This window comes from Oncorhynchus mykiss, chromosome 4 (assembly GCF_057628025.1).
Source record: "Oncorhynchus mykiss isolate SJ-2025 chromosome 4, ASM5762802v1, whole genome shotgun sequence".
Classification (NCBI taxonomy): domain Eukaryota; kingdom Metazoa; phylum Chordata; class Actinopteri; order Salmoniformes; family Salmonidae; genus Oncorhynchus; species Oncorhynchus mykiss.
Genome location: NC_143025.1, coordinates 44,462,136 through 44,482,430, shown reverse-complemented (window position 1 = coordinate 44,482,430; position 20,295 = coordinate 44,462,136). Strand labels below are relative to the sequence as shown.

Here is a 20,295-nt window from a genome sequence, read left to right as displayed (position 1 = left end):
ACAATGGGATTAAGGTCTGGGGAGTTTCCTAAAATATCGATGTTTTGTTCCCCGAGCCACTTATTTATCACTTTTGCCTTATGGCAAGGTGCTCCATCATGCTGGAAAAGGCATTGTTCATCACCAAACTGTTCCTGGATGGTTGGGAGAAGTTGCTGTCAGAGGATGTGTTGGTACCATTCTTTATTCATGGCTGTGTTCTTAGGCAAAATTGTGAGTGAGCCCACTCCCTTGGCTGAGAAGCAACCCCACACATGAATGGTCTCAGGATGCTTTACTGCCATGACACAGGACTGATGGTAGCACTCACCTTGTCTTCTCCGGACAAGCTTATTTCCGGATGCCCCAAACAATCGGAAAGGGGATTCATCAGAGAAAATGACTTAAGCCCAGTCCTTAGCAGTCCAATCCCTGTACCTTTAGCAGAATATCAGTCTGTCCCTGATGTTTTTCCTGGAGAGAAGTGGCTTCTTTGTTGCCCTTCTTGACACCAGGCCATCCTCCAAAAGTCTTCGCCTCACTGTGTGTGCAGATGCACTCACACCTGCCTGCTGCCATTCCTGAGCAAGCTCTGTACTGGTGGTGCCCCGATCCCGCCGCTGAATCAACTTTAGGAGACGGGCATGGCGCTTACTGGACTTTCTTGGGCTCCCTGAAGCCTTCTTCACAACAATTGAACCGCTCTCCTTGAAGTTCTTGATGATCCGATAAATGGTTGATTTAGGTGCAATCTTACTGGCAGCAATATCCTTGCCTGTGAAGCCCTTTTTGTGCAAAGCAATGATGACGGCACGTGTTTCCTTGCAGGTATCCATGGTTGACAGAGGAAGAACAATGATTCTAAGCACCACCCTCCTTTTGAAGCTTCCAGTCTGTTATTTGAACTCAATCAGCATGACAGAGTGATCTCCAGCCTTGTCCTCGTCAACACTCACACCTGTGTTTAATGAGAGAATCACTGACATTATGTCAGCTGGTCCTTTTGTGGCAGGGCTGAAATGTTGGGATTCAGTTCATTTGCATGGCGAAGAGGGACTTTGCAATTCATCTGATCACTCTTCATAACATTCTGGAGTATATGCAAATTGCCATCATACAAACTGAGGCAGCAGACTTTGTGAATATTAATATTTGTGTCATTCTCAACTTTTGTTCACGCCTGTACTGTTCAGTTGCCGTCATTGTAAATAATAATTTGTTTTTAACTGACTTGCCTAGTTAAATAAAGGTTGAATAAAATAAAATTCTATGAATAGGCTTCACCTGCAATGCTTTTCCAACAGTTTTGAAGGAGTTCCCACATATGCTGAGCACTTTTTGGCTGCTTTTCCTTTCACTCTGCCTTCCAACTCATCCCAAACCATCTCAATTGGGTTGAGGTCGGGTGATTGTGGAGGCCATCTGATGCAGCACTCCATCACTCTCCTTATTGACCAAATAGCCCTTACACAGCCTGGAGATGTGTGTGTGTGTGTGTGTGTGTGTGTGTGTGGTCTCACGCACACATGCAGACACACTTGTAGGAATAAATGCATGCACGCTTGAACACGCACACACATACACAGTAATAGAGAGAGATAGTCAGTGTTGACAATGTAGAAGGAGAAAGAGTGTTGACAATGTCTCCCAGAAAGGTAGGGGTTAAGTCCGACTCCCTCGCTCTTATGTTGCAGAGGGAAGGAGGGTGACATTTAATTCTGGCAGATGGAGAGGGGACGGGTGTACAATGCGTTCGGAAAGTATTCAGACCCCTTGACTTTCAGTTGTACAACTGAATGCATTCAACTGAAATGTGTCTTCCGCATTTTAACCCAACTCCTCTGAATCAGAGAGGTGCGGGGTCTGCCTTGAGTTTCATCCATGTCATCGGTGCCCTGGGAACAGTGGGTTAACTGCCTAGCTCAGGGGCAGAATGACAGAGTTTTACCTTGTCAGCTCGGAATATCACATTTGCATACGTATTCAGACCCTTTACTCAGTACTTTGTTGAAGCACCTTTGGCAGCGATTACAGCCTTGAGTCTTCTTTGGTATGACGCTACAAGCTTGGCACACCTGTATTTGGGGAGTTTCTCCCCTTCTTCTCTGCAGATCCTCTCAAGCTCTGTCAGGTTGGATGGGGAACGTCGCTGCACAAATATTTTCAGGTCTCTCCAGAGATGTTAGATCGGGTTCAAGTCCGGGCTCTGGCTGGGCCACTCAAGGACATTCAGAGACTTGTCCCGAAGCCACTCCTGTGTTGTCTTGGCTGTGTGCTTAGGGTAGTTGTCCTGTAGGAAACTTCCCCACAGCATGATGCTGCCACCGCCATGCTTCACCGTAGGGATGGTGCCAGGTTTCCTCCATACGTGACACTTGGCATTCAGGCCAAAGAGTCCTATCTTGGTTTCATCAGACCAGAGAATTTTGACAAACTCCAAGTGGGCTGTCATGTGCCTTTTACTGAGGAGTGGCTTCCGTTTGATCACTCTACCATAAAGGCCTGATTGGTGGAGTGCTGCAGAGATGGTTGTCCTTCTGCAAGGTTCTTCCATCACCACAGAGAAACTATTTTGCTCTGTCAGAGTGAAGATCTGGTTCTTGTTCACTTCCCTGACCAAGGCCCTTCTCCCCCAATTACTCAGTATGGCCGTGTGGCCAGCTCTAGGAAAAGTCTTGGTGGTTCCAAACTTCTTTCATTTAAGAATGATGGAGACAACTGTGTTCTTGGTCATTCAATGTTGCAGAGTTCTACAGACAATTTCTTTGACCTCATGGCTTGGTTTTTGCTCTGACATGCACTGTCAACTGTGGGACCTTATATAGACAGGTGTGTGCCTTTCCAAATCATGTCCAAACAATTGAATTTACCACAGGTGGACTAAAAATCAAGTTGTAGAAACATCTCAAGGATGATCAATGGAAACAGAATGCACCTGAGCTCAATTTCGAGTCTCATGGGAAATGGTCTGAATACTTATGTAAATAATGTTTTTCTGAAAACATAAAACATAAAAAACTGTATTCACTTTGTCAATATGGGGTATTGTGTGTAGAGTGATGAGGGGAAAAAATATTTAATCAATTTTAGAATAAGGCATTAATATAACAAAAGTTGAAAAAGTTGAGGGGTCTGAATCCTTTCCAAATGCACTGTGTGTGTGTGTTTGGCAGATTGTGTGTGTGGTAGAGCAAAAGGATGTGTGTGTGTGGTAGAGGAAAAGGATGTGTGTGGAAAGGGGAGGGGGTGGGAGGAGAGGAGCACTGACTGACAGTTTGAAAAGAAGTGTCCTAATCTGTCATTCTGCTTCAGTATTGGAAGGTGACTGTCGTTGTGATTCTCTTTCTCTCTATGTCTCTTTCTCTCTCCTCTCTAGATAAGTTATTTGGGAAGCGGCTGCTGCAGGCTGGGCGGTACATAATGTCTCATAAATCCTGGATGAAGACCGTGCCCACTGAGAACTGTGACATCCTCATGACTTTCTCAGGTGTCTCTTTGTTTTTTGTTTACTTACATGTTTGCATGGCCATCCAGGACTTTGAAAAGCAGAAGTACGCAGAAGTCATTTTTCATGTTGGTCTCTGTGGCCTGACTTTATGAATGGTGATAATGTAATAGAAACATTAGCCATCCCAGTACATAGATATGCTGTGCTACTCTTCTCAGTCATTACTGGAACATAATGCTCATTAGACAACACGCACTCATCGCTCCAGGCCAGTGTGAAAGTAATGATACTAATATGGGTTATTTACTCTTCTGAGTTTAATTAAAAACAGTGTTTCTGTGTTGGTTTATGTGGAACAATTTCACAGTAAAACTGATAGTAAAAAATATCTTGAAGGTTGGAATTTTCATTTAAACCGTTATTATGATGATGATGTAACCAAATAATTGTATTTTTTTTAAACATGGATGTACTGTATGTGTTTCATCTCCATTCTATTTCTTTCCTGTGACAGACCAGACAGATGACCACACGTTGCTATGGCTACTGAACCACCTGCGTCTGGGCATTCCGGAACTCAACATCCAGATCCGACATCACAAACGCACCCGCGTCCATGCCTTCTTCGTCACGGCAACCTATGAGAAGTAAGAGTGGGGGGCATGGCCAGCTAATGTACAGTATAGACAATGACATTGCGTGCTGCAGTATGAATTAATTGTCATTATTATTGTTAGCATCTAAATGGATCCGGGGATAGAGGGTAGTTACCGAGGCTTTAGTAAACCTGTTTGAATTAGTGTCTTGACTGATCACAAATAGAACATTTCCTACATCAACAGCAGAAGGTTAGTTAGTGTATTAGCAATACTAGTGTGGCCTCCCGTTGCTGTATTAAAACCACTGCTAAGAGATCTGGACCTAGGATTGCACAATTTTGGTAACTATCCCCAAATTCCCTGGGTTTCCAGAAATCCTGGTTGGAGGATTCCCAGATTACCTCCTTCATTTCTCATTATTCCAGGAATGTTCCAACCAGGATTTCTGGAAAACCAGGGAATTTGGGGAAAGTTACAGGAATTTCATTGTAGAATGTTGGAAGGACTTACATTCTACAATAGCTTCAACTCTTTCTAAACACTGTACTGTACATCATACTATTATGCTGTATCTTACCTCTCTGGGTAAATACCAGGGGATTTAGAGATGACTCTGGGTAAATACTCAACAACCAAAGTAAGAGCACAGCGAGCATTAGCCACACTACCCCACAATGCAGTTCACTCTGTGTTAGAGGATGTCTGCTGTGCTGACTGACTGCTGTGCTGACTGATCTGTTTTCAAGGGCTCTTGACTATCCTATCCCGAGAGTTTTAAGGGTGGCTTTCACCTCTTAACAAGTGAACGGAGTAGAGAGAAAGAGAGAGAGCTTTCTGTAAGTGTGTCAGTGTGCGTTACTCAAGGCAGATGGCTGTACCAGCATGTGTGCGCACACAATCTCACATACACACAGTCACACATACTTGCACGCTCATTCTCAGGTGTATTGGATGACCTAAATTAACGCGATAGAAAAGCTAATGTATGTAATCTCATTTACTGCTGCTGAAACGATTCAAACTTGTGTTGAACCATGAAAGTGATATGGAAATGCTAAAAGTCGTGAGATAGAAGGTTAAAAGAAAATTATACACGTTCACTTATTTATTTATTTCACCTTTATTTAACCAGGTTGGCCAGTTGAGAACAAGTTCTCATTTACAACTGCGACCTGGCCAAGATGAAGCAAAGCAGTGCGACATAACCAACAACACAGAGTTACACATGGGATAAACCAACGTACAGTCAAAAACACAATAGAAAAATCTATGTACAGTGTGTGCAAATGTCGTAAGGTTAGGGAGGTAAGGCCATAAATAGGCCATAGTGGTGAAATAATTACAATTTAGCATTAACACTGGAGTGCAGATGCTGATGTGCAAGTAGAGATACTGGGGTGCAAAAAAGCAACAAAAAAATAACGATATGGGGATGAGGTAGTTAGGTGTGCTATTTACCTATGGGCTGTGTACAGGTACAGTGATCGGTAAGCTGCTCTGACAGCTGGCTTAAAGTTAGTGAGGGAGATATAAGTCTCCAGCTTCAGTGATTTTTGCAATTCGTTCCAGTCATTGGCAGCAGAGAACTAGAAGGAAAGGCAGACAAAGGAGGTGTTGGCTTTGGGGATGACCAGTGAAATATTCCTGCTGGAGCACGTGCTATGGGTGGGTGTTGTTATGGAGACCAGTGAGCTGAGATAAGGCAGGGCTTTACCCAGCAAAGACTTATAGATGACCTGGAGCCAGTGGGTTTGGCGACGAATATGTTGCGAGGGCCAGCCAACGAGAGCATACAGGTCGCAGTGGTGGGTAGTATATCTTCGGTGACAAAACGGATGGCACTGTGATAGACTACATCCAATTTGCTGAGTAGAGTGTTGGGGGCTATTTTGTATGACATCGCCGAAGTCCAGGATCGGTAGGATAGTCAGTTTTACGAGGGTATGTTTGGCAACCTGAGTGAAGGAGGCTTTGTTTGCGAAATAGGAAGCCGATTCTAGATTTAATTTTGGATTGGAGATGCTTAATGTGAGTCTGGAAGGAGAGTTTACAGTCTAACCAGACACCTAGGTATTTGTAGTTGTCCACATATTCTAAGTCAGAACCGTCCAGAGTAGTGATGCTAGGCGGGCGGGCAGGTGTGAGCAGCAATCGGTTGAAGAGCATGCATTTAGTTTTACTAGCATTTAAGAGCAGTTGGAGGCCACGGAAGGACTGTTGTATGTCATTGAAGCTCGTTTGGAGGTTTGTTAACAGTGTCCAAGGAAGGGCCAGATGTATACAGAATGGCGTCTTCTGAGTAAAGGTGGATCAGAGAATCACCAGCAGCAAGAGCGATATCATTGATAAATACAGAGAAAAGAGTCGGCCCGAGAACCCTGTGGCACCCCATAGAGACTGTCAGAGGTGCAGACAACAGGCCCTCCGGTTTGACACACTGAACTCTATCTGAGAAGTAGTTGGTGAACCAGGCGAGTCAGTCATTTGAGAAACCAAGTCTATTGAGTCTGCCAATAAGAATGCGGCAATTGACAGAGTCGAAAGACTTGGCCAGGTCGATGAAGACTGCTGCACAGTACTGTCTTTTATCTATGGCGATTATAATATCGTTTAGGACCTTGAGCGTGGCTGAGGAGCACCCATGACCAGTTCTGAAACCAGATTGCATAGTGGAGAAGGTATGGTGGGATTCGAAATGGTCAGTGATCTGTCAACTTGGCTTTCGAAGACTTTAGAAAGGCAGGGCAGGATGGATATAGGCCTGTAACAGTTTCGGTGTAGAGTGTCTGACCGCGGCAACTTTCCAATCTTTAGGGATCTCAGACGATGCAAAAGAGAGGTTGAACAAGCTGGTAATAGGGGTTGCTACAATTTCGGTGGATAATTTTAGAAAGAGAGGGTCCAAATTGTCTAGCCCAGCTGATTTGTAGGGATGCAGATTTTGCAGCTCTTTCAGAACATCAGCTATCTGGATTTGGGTGAAGAAGAAGCGGGGAGGGGGCTTGGGCAAGTTGCTGCGGGGGGTGCAGAGCTGTTGGCCGGGTTAGGGGTAGCCAGGTGGAAAGCATGGCCAGCCATAGAAAAATGCTTATTGAAATTCTTGCTTATCGTACTTATCTTCTAGCAGATGGCAACATTCATCAATTCATTCACTCTTCTCTAGGTCTGAGTTCGCTGTTTTTTCCCGCAAGCATGGCAGAATTTTTCATTACTGGTGAAATATTATTTTCTAAATTAGCACAGAGCAAGCTGCATAGAGTACAACTGGCTAGGCTAGCCCTCTCAGCCGTATTAGACTGGGTTATTTATCCCAGGTTAGCAGTCGCCAATGACAACGGGACACTACACGCAGGTAATGACTTCTTGAATTGAAAGGAAAATAAGGCTATAAACTTTTAATCCAATAGAAGCTTGGTTGCTTGGACGTGTTCAGTCACGACCCCTCGTAAAGAGTGTTGGCAGTAGCAGGATACCTCTCTAAAACATACTGGCTTCATCTGGATAAGAAATTGTGGATTTGAGTAAATGCAGTCTGTGTTACCCTATAAATAGATATAATCCTTCTTAGATCGTTGATCGGTTTCAGTCATTGTTGAGTTCAGTACTATGGACTATATTGTAAAGCAGTTTCATTCATGACCCGAGAGGGCCATAACAGTGTGATAGATGTGTGCTGGTAAATGGCAGCTAATAGGAGTGTGGCCTCACTCAGGTGTGTGTGTGTGTGTAGCTGTGTGAGTTGGGCTTATCATTCTGCAGAGAGAACAGAGCACAACTGCATAGAGTCAGCCTCTAGAGAGAGGAGGATAGGAATGGAGGAGGAGAGGCGAAGTAGAACCTAGAATACATACTGTTGTCATTCGAGAATGCTGTCATTCAGAGTTTACTCCGGCTTTCCTTTGCTGCTCTGTTCAGTGTTATTTGGTCCCTCCATGTGCATCTATCATGGGATGTGTCATATGGAATTCTTATCAGATGTGTGGCATGTCAGGACAGGTCTTATTCACATTAGACCATGTATTCCAATCTTTGTGTGTATATTCTTGTTTTTAATTGCATGTGCGTGTGTGTGTGTGCGTGTCCTAACACCTGTCTGTTTGCTTGTCTGTCACTCTGTGCCACTCTGTTGGTTTGTGAGTGTGCGTTTCTCCATCCCAACTCTGCTCCAGCCTTGTGGGCCCGTGGAAGCCTGTGTGTGTTTCCCTAACTCTCTCCCTGTCTCTCAGTCTGTTGCGTGGGGCAGAGGAGATGGGTCTGAGAAAAACAGTGAAGCCAGAGTTTGGGGGAGGAACACGCAGCTTCTCCTGTGAAGAAGACTACATCTATGAGAACATTGAGAGTGAATTATGCTTCTTCACATCACAGGTCAACACACACACACACACACACACACACACACACACACACACACACACACGTGATAAATAACCTTGTCTGAGAACCTGAAGATTTGATTCTGTCTGACCAGTCGGTCCCTATCTCTCCTCAGGAGAGGCAAAGCATCATCAAGTACTGGCTCGACAATCTACGTGCCAAGAATGGAGAGGTGCTTCACAACATACAGTTCCTGGAGGGACAGCCAATCAGTGAGCAGCATTTGTTGTTTGTTTTGCCTTTGTTAGTCACTGTGAAGTAAATAATGTTGTGTAACTTGTTTATACCCAGCACTGTGTTAATCCCAATACCATACTGTATACTGTAAACAGGTGTGTGTGCGTGCATGTGTGTGCGTGCTCCTGAATGCTTCTATGTGTACCACTTTGTACTCTGTGGTGGAAAATAAGAATTAATGTTTGTATGCGTGTTCCACCAGTCCCAGAGCTAAGTGTGCGGGGCGTGATCCAGAAGGTGTTTCCGCTCCATGAGCAGAGGATCCTCAGTCAGCTGATGAAGTCCTGGGTGCAGGCCGTGTGTGAAAAACAGCCACTAGGTCAGTACCAGTGGAGGATGCTGAGGGGAGAACGGCTCATAAAAAAGGCTGGAATGGAGTGAATAGAATGGCATTAAACACATGGAAACCATGTGTTTGATGTATTTGGTACCATTCCACTTTTTCTGCTCCAGCCATTACCACAAGCCCGTTCTCCCCAGTTAACACTCTCACACACACACAGAACTGTTTGTGTACTTTTCCTCCGTCTTGGTAGACGAGTGTTTGCTGGAAGTGAATTGTTAGTGCAGTCAGGCTGTGCTGGGTGAATCTTTCATGATGTACAGTTGAAGTCGGAAGTTTACATACACTTAGGTTGGAGTCATTAAAACTCGTTTTTCAACCACTCCGCAATTTTTTTGTTAACAAACTATAGCTCAGCAAGTCGGTTAGGACACCTACTTTGTGCATGACACAAGTAATTTTTTCCAACAATTGTTTACAGACGGATTATTTCACTTATAATTCACTGTATCACAATTCCAGTGGGTCAGAAGTTTACATACACTAAGTTGACTGTGTCTTTAAACAGCTTGGAAAATTCCAGAAAATTATGTCATGGCTTTAGTCAATTGGAGGTGTACCTGTGGATGTATTTCAAGGCCTACCTTCAATCTCAGTGCCTCTTTGGTTGACATCATGGGAAAATCTAAAGAAATCAGCCAAGACCTCAGAAAAATAATTGTAGACCTCCACAGGTCTGGTTCATCCTTGGGAGCAATTTCCAAACGCCTGAAGGTACCACGTTTATTTGTACAAACAATAGTATGCAACTATTAACACCATGGGACCACGCAGCCGCCATACTGCTCAGGAACGAGACGCGTTCTGTTCCCTAGAGATGAACGTACTTTGGTGCGAAAAGTGCAAATCAATCCCAGAACAACAGCAAAGGACCTTGTGAAGATGCTGGAGGAAACAGGTACTAAAGTATCTATATCCACAGTAAAATGAGTCATATATCAACATAACCTGAAAGGCCGCTCAGCAAGGAAGAAGCCACTGCTCCAAAACCGCCATAAAAAAGCCAGACTACAGTTTGCAACTGCACATGGGGACAAAGATTGTACTTTTTGGAGAAACGTCCTCTGGTCTGATGAAACAAAAATAGAACTGTTTGGCCATAATGACCATCGTTATGTTTGGAGGTTAAAGGGTGAGGCTTGCAAGCCGAAGAACACCATCCCAACCGTGAAGCACGGGGGTAGCAGCATCATGTTGTGGGGGAAAAGGAAAATTGGATGCACATGAAGGGACCAAATATGTGGATATATTGAAGCAACATTCAAGACATCAGTCAGGAAGTTAAAGCTTGGTCACAAATGGGTCTTCCAAATGGGCAATGACCCCAAGCATACTTCCAAAGTTGTGGCAAAATGGCTTAAGGACAACAAAGTCAAGGTATTGGAGTGGCCATCACAAAGCCCTGACCTCAACCCTATAGAAAATTTGTGGGCAGAACTGAAAAAGCATGTGCGAGCAAGGAGGCCTATAAACTTTACTCAGTTAGCCCATTCCTGACATAGCTGGTGTAAAATTCACCCAACTTATTGTGGGAAGCTTGTGGAAGGCTACCTGAAATGTTTGACCCAAGTTAAGGCAGTGCTACCATTTTAAGGCAGTGCTACCAAATACTAATTGAGTGTATGTAAACTTCTGACCCACTGGGAATGTGATGAAAGAAATAAAAGCTGATAAATAATTAGTTCAACTATTATTCTGACATTTCATTTTAAAATAAAGTGGTGATCCTAACTGACCCAAGACAGGGATTTTTTGCTTTGATTAAATGTCAGGAATTGTGAAAAACTGAGTTTAAATGTATTTGGCTAAGGTGTATGTAAACTTCTGACTTCAACTGTATATGTGGTTCATGTGACCTTAAACCTAAGGTCAACCGAGGCGAAAACTCACCAGAAAAAGTTTCTTCACTCACAGAATTGTATGTTGAATTGAATTATAAATGTTTCATTGCTAACTGTCTCTCTCCCTCGGTCCCTCTGTGGTGTATCTAGATGATATTCATGATTACTTTGGGGTGAAGATAGCCATGTACTTTGCCTGGCTGGGGTTCTACACCACATCTATGCTGTATCCAGCTGTCATAGGCTTTGTGCTCTGGATTCTGACGGAGTCTGATCAGGTGACGTTCACACTGGGCCTTATCAAGTGCCTTTAAGTGCCTCTAGCATCCTGTACACGGGGTGTACTTGTATATCAAGCTGCCTCACTACAGAAACAGGAGATACATTGCCTTCAGAAAGTATCCACACCCCTTGACTTTTTTCCACATTTTGTTGTGTTACAGCCTGATTTAAAATTACACAATACGATTTTCCATTGCCTTGTAAAGAAGGGGACTTATTAATAGATGGGTATACAAAAAACAGAAGACATTGAATATCCCTTTCAGCATGGTAAAGTTATTAATTGCAATTAGGAAGGTGTATCAATACAGAGACAACAAGGATACAGGCATCCTTCCTAACTCAGTTGCCGGAGAGGAGGCCAGTGGCGTTCACCTCGAGGCCAATGGTGACTTTAAAATAGTTACAGAGTTTAATGGCTGTGACGGGAGAAAACTGAGGATGAATCAACAACATTGTAGTTACTCCACAATACCAACCTAATTGACAGAAATAAAAGAAGGAAGCCTGTACAGAATAAAAATAATCCAAAACATGCATCCTGTTTGCAACAAGGCACTCACGTAATAATGCAAAAAAAAATTGTAAAGCAATTACATTTTTGTCCTTAATACAAAGTGTTATGTTTGGGGCAGATACAACACATTACTGAATACCATTCTCTATATTTTCAAGCATAGTGGTGGTTGTATCATGTTATGGATATTGTTGTAATCATTAAGGACGGGGGAGTTTTTAGTATAAAAAATAAATGGAATGAAGCTAAGGCAAAATCCTAGAGGAAAACCTGGTTCATTCTGCTTTCCACCAGGCTCTGGGAGAATAATTCACATTTCAGCAGGAAAATAACCTAAAAAAAAAGGCCAAATCGACACTGAAATTGCTTACCAACAAGACAGTAAATGTTCTGGATTGGCCAAGTTACAGTTTTGACTTAAACCTACTTGAAAATCTACGACAAAATCTGAAAATGGTGGTCTAGCAATGATCAACAAACAATTTGACAGAGCTTCAATAATTTTGAAAATAATAATTGGCAAATGTTGTACAATCCAGGTGTGGAAAACTCTTCAAGACTCACCCAGAAAGACTCACAGCTGTAATCACTGCCAAAGGTGCTTCTACAAAGTATTGAGGTGTGACTACATACCGTATGTAAATTAGATATTGCTGTATTTATTTTTCAATAAATGTGCACACAAAAAATAATACGTTTTCAGCAGGGGTTGGAACAAAAATAATTTTTCAATTGTTTCGATCTGAACAGAACCATTATTTTGGGGGGTTTTGTTCCACTGTTCCGACAGGCAAAATAAAGTCCTGAACCGGTTCGACCCCAAAAAAGTACAATTTTATATTGTTCCTTTCTGTTCCTTTTTTAACCTGTGAAATCAAACAGGTTTTTACATTTAGCTCATTAAATTACTTCAATCCGTGCGGAGAGCGCAGGCAAGCTAGTTGTTTACATTCGTGGTGGACAGACAAGTGTAGCCTATGCTGCAATATGCAACTTAAATTTTGTGGGTGGGGAGAGAGTGAAAGAGGATTGAGTAGGAGGCTTGAATCGCTGGGCATGTTGTTATGACATGCATTATATGAATTATACCTAGAAGGAGTGGCTTCTATGGAGGAACCTTAAATTGTCCTTTGAGCTAGCTAGCTTACAAGCTTGAGCTAGCTAGCTTGTGTGTGCAGAGCAGCACAATAATTAAAAACACGTCTTACCTTTTAGTTAGACAGGCCTTAATTAATCCAATGTGATAAATAGACCTATAGTATCCTAGCATGGAAAAAGTTTATCCATTCTTCTCTACTAATTAAACATCTCTCTCCTTAAAAAGAGAGAAACACGCAAAGATTTTCAGCTTGCAGGCAGACACTTATCAAGGCACAAGGCAAGACCCAGATGCAGACGGTTGGAGTCTTAACATGTTTATTAATCCAAAGGAGTAGGCAAGATAATGGTCATGGACAGGCAAAAGGTCAAAACCAGATCAGAGTCCAGGAGGTACAGAGTGGCAGATAGGCTAGTGGTCAAGGCAGGCAGAATGGTCAGGCAGGCGGTTACAAAGTCCAGAAACAGTCAAGGGTCAAAACCCGGGAGGACTAGAAAAAGGAGAATGCAAAAAGCAGGAGAACGGGAAAACTGCTGGTTGACTTAGAAACATACAAGACAAACTGGCACAGAGAGACCAGAAACACAGGGATATATGCACTGGGGAAAATCAGCGACACCTGGAGGGGGTGGAGACAATCACAAGGACAGGTGAAACAGATCAGGGCGTGACGCACTGGTATATGTTTCTGAGTGACAGAGTGAGGGCTTTGTATAGGTGCTTTGTTGTATTTTGTTGTGGGACTAGAAAAAAATGTCTGAAACGTAAAACAATGTTATTAACCAGTTCCCGTGCTTTAAAAGTAACGGTTCTGTTCCCGGAACAGTATGGATTACTTTAGTTTCAGGTTACGTTTCTGTTACTGGAAAATTGCGTTATTTTACGTTTTTCTGTTCTGTTTCCTGAACCGGTTCCAACCCCTGGTTTTCACTTTGTCATTATGGGGTATTGCGTGTATAATCCATTTTCAATTCAGGCTGTAACACAACAAAATATGGTAGTCTAGGGGTATAAATAACTTCTGAAGGCACTATAAGATTCTGCCCCTATGGGCAGTTCTGGCTCAGACAAGCCTTACTTGTCCAAGGCTTACTTACCACTTACTTTTCAAGTGTACTGTCTGGACACAGATGTTAATTGTGATACACTCATCTGCTGTCTAACAGACTTATGCCGTTCTCTAACGATGCCTTTTCAATGGAATCACAGAGTGAGATATCGAACTGTTGACACTTGAAAATGTAGGAAGTATTTCGAAGAAACCTCAGATATGATGATCCCATTTCTTTCTAAGACGTTTTCATTTTCCTCCAGTCCTCCTTTAGTTTTTACACAGGTGTTATAGAGGTTACATGTTTCCTATTTAAAGATTCACCTGTGTATTCTCTGTGTGTTCTCTCAGACAAGTCGTGATATCTGCTGTGTAGTGTTTGCTCTGTTCAACGTGGTGTGGGCCACGCTGTTCCTGGAGAGGTGGAAGAGGAGGGGGGCGGAGCTAGCCTATAAGTGGGGTACGCTGGATACCCCTAACGAGTCCCTAGAGGAACCACGGACACAGTTTATGGTGAGGAGGACATGAGAACATTTCAAATCAAATAACATTTTATTTTTCACATGTGCCGAATACAACAGGTGTAGACCGTACAGTGAAATGCTTACTTATAAGCCCTTAACCAACAATGCTTTAAGAAGATTTAAGAAAACTAAGTGTTAAGTAAGAAATAGAAAATAAAAGTAACAAATAATTAAATGGCAGCAGTCAAATAACAATAGCGAGGCTATATACAGGGGGTACCGGGATAGAGTCAATGTGCGGGGGCACCGGTTAGTCAAGGTAATTGAGGTAATATGTACATGTAGGTAGAGTTAAAGTGACGAATCATAGACAATAACAGAGAGTGGTAGCAGCGTAAAAGACGGGTCTGGGTAGGCCTTTGATTAGTTGTTCAGGAGTCTTATGGCTTGGGGGTAGAAGCTGTTGAGAAGCCTTTTGGACCTAGATTTGGCTCTCCGGTACCGCTTGCCGTGCGGTAGCAGAGAGAACAGTCTTCCTTTGGGCCTTCCTTTGACACCACCTGGTATAGAGGTCCTGGATGGCAGGAAGCTTGGCCCCAGTGATGTACTGGGCCGTATGCACTACCCTTTGTAGTGCCTTGCGTTTGGAGGCCGAGCAGTTGCCATACCAGGCAGTGATGCAACCAGTCAGGATGCTCTCGATGGTGCAGCAGTAGAACCTTTTGAGGATCTGAGGACCCATGCCAAATCTTTTCAGTCTCCTGAAGGGGAATAGGTTTTGTCGTGCCCTCTTCATGACTGTCTTGGTGTGTTTGGACCATGTTAGTTTGCTGGTGATGTGGACACCAAGGAACTTGAAGCTCTTAACCTGCTCTACTACAGCCCCGTCAATAAGGATGGAGGCGTGCTTGGTCCTCCTTTTCCTGAAGTCAACAATGATCTTCTTTGTCTTGATCATGTTGAGGGAGGGGTTGTTGTCCTGGCACCACACGGCGAGGTCTCTGACCCCCTCCCTATAGGCTGTCTCGTCGTTGCCAGTGATCAGGCCTACCACTGTTGTGTCATCGGCAAACTTAATGATGGTGTTGGAGTCGTGCCTGGCCGTGCAGTCATGAGTGAACAGGGAGTACAGGAGGGTACTGAGCATGCACCCCTGTGGGGCCTCCGTATTGAGGATCAGCGTGGCGGATGGGTTGTTACCTACCCTTGCAACCTGGTGCCGGCCCGTCAGGAAGTCCAGGATCCAGTTGCAGAGGGGGGGTGTTTAGTCCCAGGGTCCTTAGCATAGTGATGAGCTTTGAGGGCACTATGTTGTTGAACGCTGAGCTATAGTCAATGAATAGCATTCTCGCATAGGTGTTCCTCTTCTCCAGGTGGGAAAGGGCAGTGTGGAGTGCGATAGAAATTGCATCATCTGTGGATATGTTAGGGCAGTATGCAAATTGGAGTGGGTGTAGGGTTTTTGGGATAATGTTGTTGATGTGAGCCAGGACCAGCCTTTTAAAGCACTTCATGGCTACAGACGTGAGTGCTACGTGTTGGTAGTCATTTAGGCAGGTTACCTTAGTGTTCTTGGGCACAGGGACTATGGTGGTCTGTTTGAAACATCTTGGTATTACATACTCAGACAGGGAGAGGATGAAAATGTCAGTGAAGACACTTGCCAGTTGGTCAGCGCATGCGTGGAGTACACGTTCTGGTTATCCTTGTAAATGTTGACCTGTTTAAAGGTCTTACTCACATCGGCTGCAAAGAGCCTGATCTCACAGTCGTCCGGAACAGCTGATGCTCTTATGCATGTTTCAGTGCTACTTGACTCGAAGCGAGCATAGAAGTAATTTAGCTCGCCTGGTAGGCTCGTGTCACTGGGCAGCTCTCTGCTGTGCTTCTATTTGTAGTTTTTAATAGTTTGCAAGCCCTGCCCCATCCGACGAGCGTTGAAGCCGGTGTAGTACGATTTGATCTTAGTCTTGTATTGATGCTTTGCCTGTTTGATGGTTCGTCGTAGGGCAGGATTTCTTATAAGCTTCCGGGTTATAAGCTTTAGGGGCTTCCGATTGGCTCAGCAGTCGGATTCAAATCCAGGCTGCATCACATCTGGCCGTGGTTGGGAATCCCATAGAGCGGCGCACAGCGTCGTCCGGGTTTGGCCGGTGTGGGCAGTCATTATAAATGAGAATTTGTTCTTAACTGACTTGCATAGTTAAATAAAGGTTAAATATATATATATATTTTTTTAAATAGTCCCACTACTTGAAAGCGGCAGCTCTACCCTTTCTTGCTTTTCTCTTCCATCTCAATTTCCCTCCACCTTTCTCCTCCTACCCTTTATCCTCTCTCTCACCCTTTCCCTCTTGCCCCATCCCCTCCATCTCCCCTCTCTCCCTCCATCTCCTCTCTCGCCCCCTCCCCCCTGCAGGGCGTAAAGCGGTGCAGTCCCATAACAGGCTGTGAGGAGTTATACTACTCTCCGTGGAGGAGGAGGATGTTCAGGTGGCTGGTCAGCCTGCCCATCTGTATCCTTTGTCTCTGCTTTGTCTTCCTGGCCATGCTCATCTGCTTCGAGCTGCAGGTATGTCAGTACTGCTCATTCTGGCTGCTGCTGCTCTACCTACATAACAGCCTTCCTAGTGTCTAGGGAGCTTCCCCAAAATTCACAGGTTTTCCAGAAAACCTGGTTGGAGAATTGTGGATTTTGTGCTTATTCCTTCGTCATTCCTGGAAAGTTTCCAACTGGGATTTCTGGAAAACCTGGGAATTTTGAGAAAGTTAACGGAATTTAACAACCCTACAAAAAAAATTCCTTCAACCGTAGAAAGGATTTGAAGGGAAATATACCTGTGGAATTGATTGTGACGGGTCGCTGCCGTGAAATGTCAACACCCTTGCGTTGTGCCAATAGAGTTAGCCCACTTGGTGGGAATTGTAACGTGGCTCATATTAGCGAGGATTGCAACAATATTAGGCAGCTGTTGTTGTCTCACAGGAGTTTGTGATGGGGATCAAGGAGGTACCTCGCTTGGCCAGGTTCATCCCTAAGATCATGCTGGCCATCACTGTGACCGCCTGTGACGAGGTGTACCGGAAGATAGCCTGCTGGCTCAACGACATGGGTGAGAACACGTAGGCAAATACACACACACACACATGAACACATATGGCTGTGTTATTTTACCAAGAAGGAGAGTGATGGAGTCCTGGGAATTCCTTAAAGACTGTTGGAAAAGCATAACAGGTGAAGCTGGTTGAGAGAAGGCCACCAAGACTGTGCAAAGCTGTCATCAAGGCAAAGGGTGGCTACTTTGAATAATCTGAAATATATCAAATATATTTTTATTTTGACACTTTTTTGGGTTACTACATGATTCCATATGTGTTATTTCCTAGTTTTGATGTCTTCACTATTATTCTAGAATGTAGAAAATTGTGAAAATAAAGACAAACCCGTGAATGAGTAGGAGTTCTAAAACTTTTGACCGGTAGTGCGTTTTTCAGGACCCTGTCTTTCAAAGATAATTCGTAAAAATAGATATAACTTCACAGATCCTCATTGTAAAGGGTTTAAACACTGTTTCCCATGCTTGTTCAATGAAACATAAACAATGAATGAACGTGCACCTGTGGAATGGTCGTTAAGACACTAACAACTAATACGGTAGGCAATTAAGGTCACAGTTATGAAAACTTCGGACACTAGAGGCCTTTCTACTGACTCACCAAAAGAAAGAAGCCCAGGGTCCCTGCTCATCTGCGTCAAAGTGCCTTAGTTAGGTATGCTGCAAGGAGGCATGAGGACTGCAGATGTGGCCAGGGCAATAAATTGCAATGTCCGTACTGTGAGACGCCTAAGACAGCGCTACAGGGAGACAGGACGGACAGCTGATCGTCCTCGCAGTGGCAGACCACGTGTAACAACACCTGCACAGGATTGGTACATCCGAACATCACACCTGCGGGACATGTACAGGATGGCAACAACAACTGCCCGAGTTACACCAGGAATGCACAATCCCTCCATCAGTGCTCAGACTGTCCGCAATAGGCTGAGAGAGGCTGGACTGAGGGCTTGTAGGCCTGTTGTAAGGCGGGTACTCACCAGACATCACCGGCAACCACATCGCCTATTGGCACAAACTTTCGCTGCACCAGACTGGAATGGCAAAAAGTGCACTTTAATGACGATTCGCGGTTTTGTCTCTTCGGGGGTAATCGTCAGATTCACGTTTATCGTCGAAGGAATGAGCATTACACCGAGGTCTGTACTCTGGAGCGGGATCAATTTGGAGGTGGAGGGTCCATCACCATGATGGACCCTCCACTGTGTGTCACAGTATCATTGGACTGAGCTTGTTGTCATTGCAGGGAATCTCAACGCTGTGCGTTACATGGAAGACAACCTCCTCCCTCATGTGGTACCCTTCCTGCAAGCTCATCCTGACATGACCCTCCAGCATGACAATGCCACCAGCCATACGGCTCGTTCTGTGCGGGATTTCCTGCAAGACAGTGTTCTGCCAGTACTTAACGCAGCTGGCCAGGATGTCCTGCTCCCAGGCAGACTAAATAACTTTTTTGCCCGCTTTGAGGACAATACAGTGCCACTGGCACGGCCTGCAATGAAAACTTGCGGTCTCTCCTTCACTGCAGCCGAGGTGAGTAAGACATTTAAACGTGTTAACCCTCGCAAGGCTGCAGGCCCAGACGGCATCCCCAGCCACGCCCTCAGAGCATGCGCAGACCAGCTGGCCGGTGTGTTTACGCACATATTCAATCAATCCCTATACCAGTCTGCTGTTCCCACATGCTTCAAGAGGGCCACCATTGTTCCTGTTCCCAAGAAAGCTAAGGTAACTGAGCTAAACGACTACCGCCCCGTAGCACTCACTTCCGTCATCATGAAGTGCTTTGAGAGACTAGTCAAGGACCATATCACCACCACCCTACCTGACACCCTAGACCCACTCCAATTTGCTTACCGCCCAAATAGGTCCACAGACGATGCAATCTCAACCACACTGCACACTGCCCTAACCCATCTGGACAAGAGGAATACCTATGTGAGAATGCTGTTCATTGACTACAGCTCGGCATTCAACACCATAGTACCCTCCAAGCTCGTCATCAAGCTCGAGACCCTGGGTCTCGACCCCGCCCTGTGCAACTGGGTACTGGACTTCCTGACGGGCCGCCCCCAGGTGGTGAGGGTAGGCAACAACATCTCCTCCCCGCTGATCCTCAACACTGGGGCCCCACAAGGGTGCGTTCTGAGCCCTCTCCTGTACTCCCTGTTCACCCACGACTGCGTGGCCACGCACGCCTCCAACTCAATCATCAAGTTTGCGGACGACACAACAGTGGTAGGCTTGATTACCAACAACGACGAGACGGCCTACAGGGAGGAGGTGAGGGCCCTCGGAGTGTGGTGTCAGGAAAATAACCTCACACTCAACGTCAACAAAACTAAGGAGATGATTGTGGACTTCAGGAAACAGCAGAGGGAACACCCCCCTATCCACATCGATGGAACAGTAGTGGAGAGGGTAGCAAGTTTTAAGTTCCTCGGCATACACATCACAGACAAACTGAATTGGTCCACTCACACAGACAGCATTGTGAAGAAGGTGCAGCAGCGCCTCTTCAACCTCAGGAGGCTGAAGAAATTCGGCTTGTCACCAAAAGCACTCACAAACTTCTACAGATGCACAATCGAGAGCATCCTGGCGGGCTGTATCACCGCCTGGTACGGCAACTGCTCCGCCCTCAACCGTAAGGCTCTCCAGAGGGTAGTGAGGTCTGCACAACGCATCACCGGGGGCAAACTACCTGCCCTCCAGGACACCTACACCACCCGATGTTACAGGAAGGCCATAAAGATCATCAAGGACATCAACCCCCCGAGCCACTGCCTGTTCACCCCGCTATCATCCCGAAGGCGAGGTCAGTACAGGTGCATCAAAGCTGGGACCGAGAGACTGAAAAACAACTTCTATCTCAAGGCTATCAGACTGTTAAACAGCCACCACTAACATTGAGTGGCTGCTGCCAACACACTGACACTGAC

General features: G+C 44.9%; 1 protein-coding gene across 2 annotated transcripts in view; it reads left to right on the top strand.

Annotated features, from left to right (window-relative positions):
• LOC110521841 (anoctamin-8) overlaps positions 1–20,295 on the top strand; it is a 58,932-nt gene that overhangs the window by 21,482 nt on the left and 17,155 nt on the right. For both annotated transcript variants that reach the window (XM_021599755.3, XM_090232121.1), the window contains exons 2-10: positions 3,356–3,466; positions 3,942–4,074; positions 8,253–8,391; positions 8,516–8,612; positions 8,840–8,956; positions 10,972–11,099; positions 14,122–14,283; positions 16,654–16,806; positions 17,221–17,347. In XM_021599755.3, the coding sequence (XP_021455430.3) occupies positions 3,356–3,466; positions 3,942–4,074; positions 8,253–8,391; positions 8,516–8,612; positions 8,840–8,956; positions 10,972–11,099; positions 14,122–14,283; positions 16,654–16,806; positions 17,221–17,347 (1,167 nt within the window). The remainder of the gene's footprint in view (positions 1–3,355; positions 3,467–3,941; positions 4,075–8,252; positions 8,392–8,515; positions 8,613–8,839; positions 8,957–10,971; positions 11,100–14,121; positions 14,284–16,653; positions 16,807–17,220; positions 17,348–20,295) is intronic.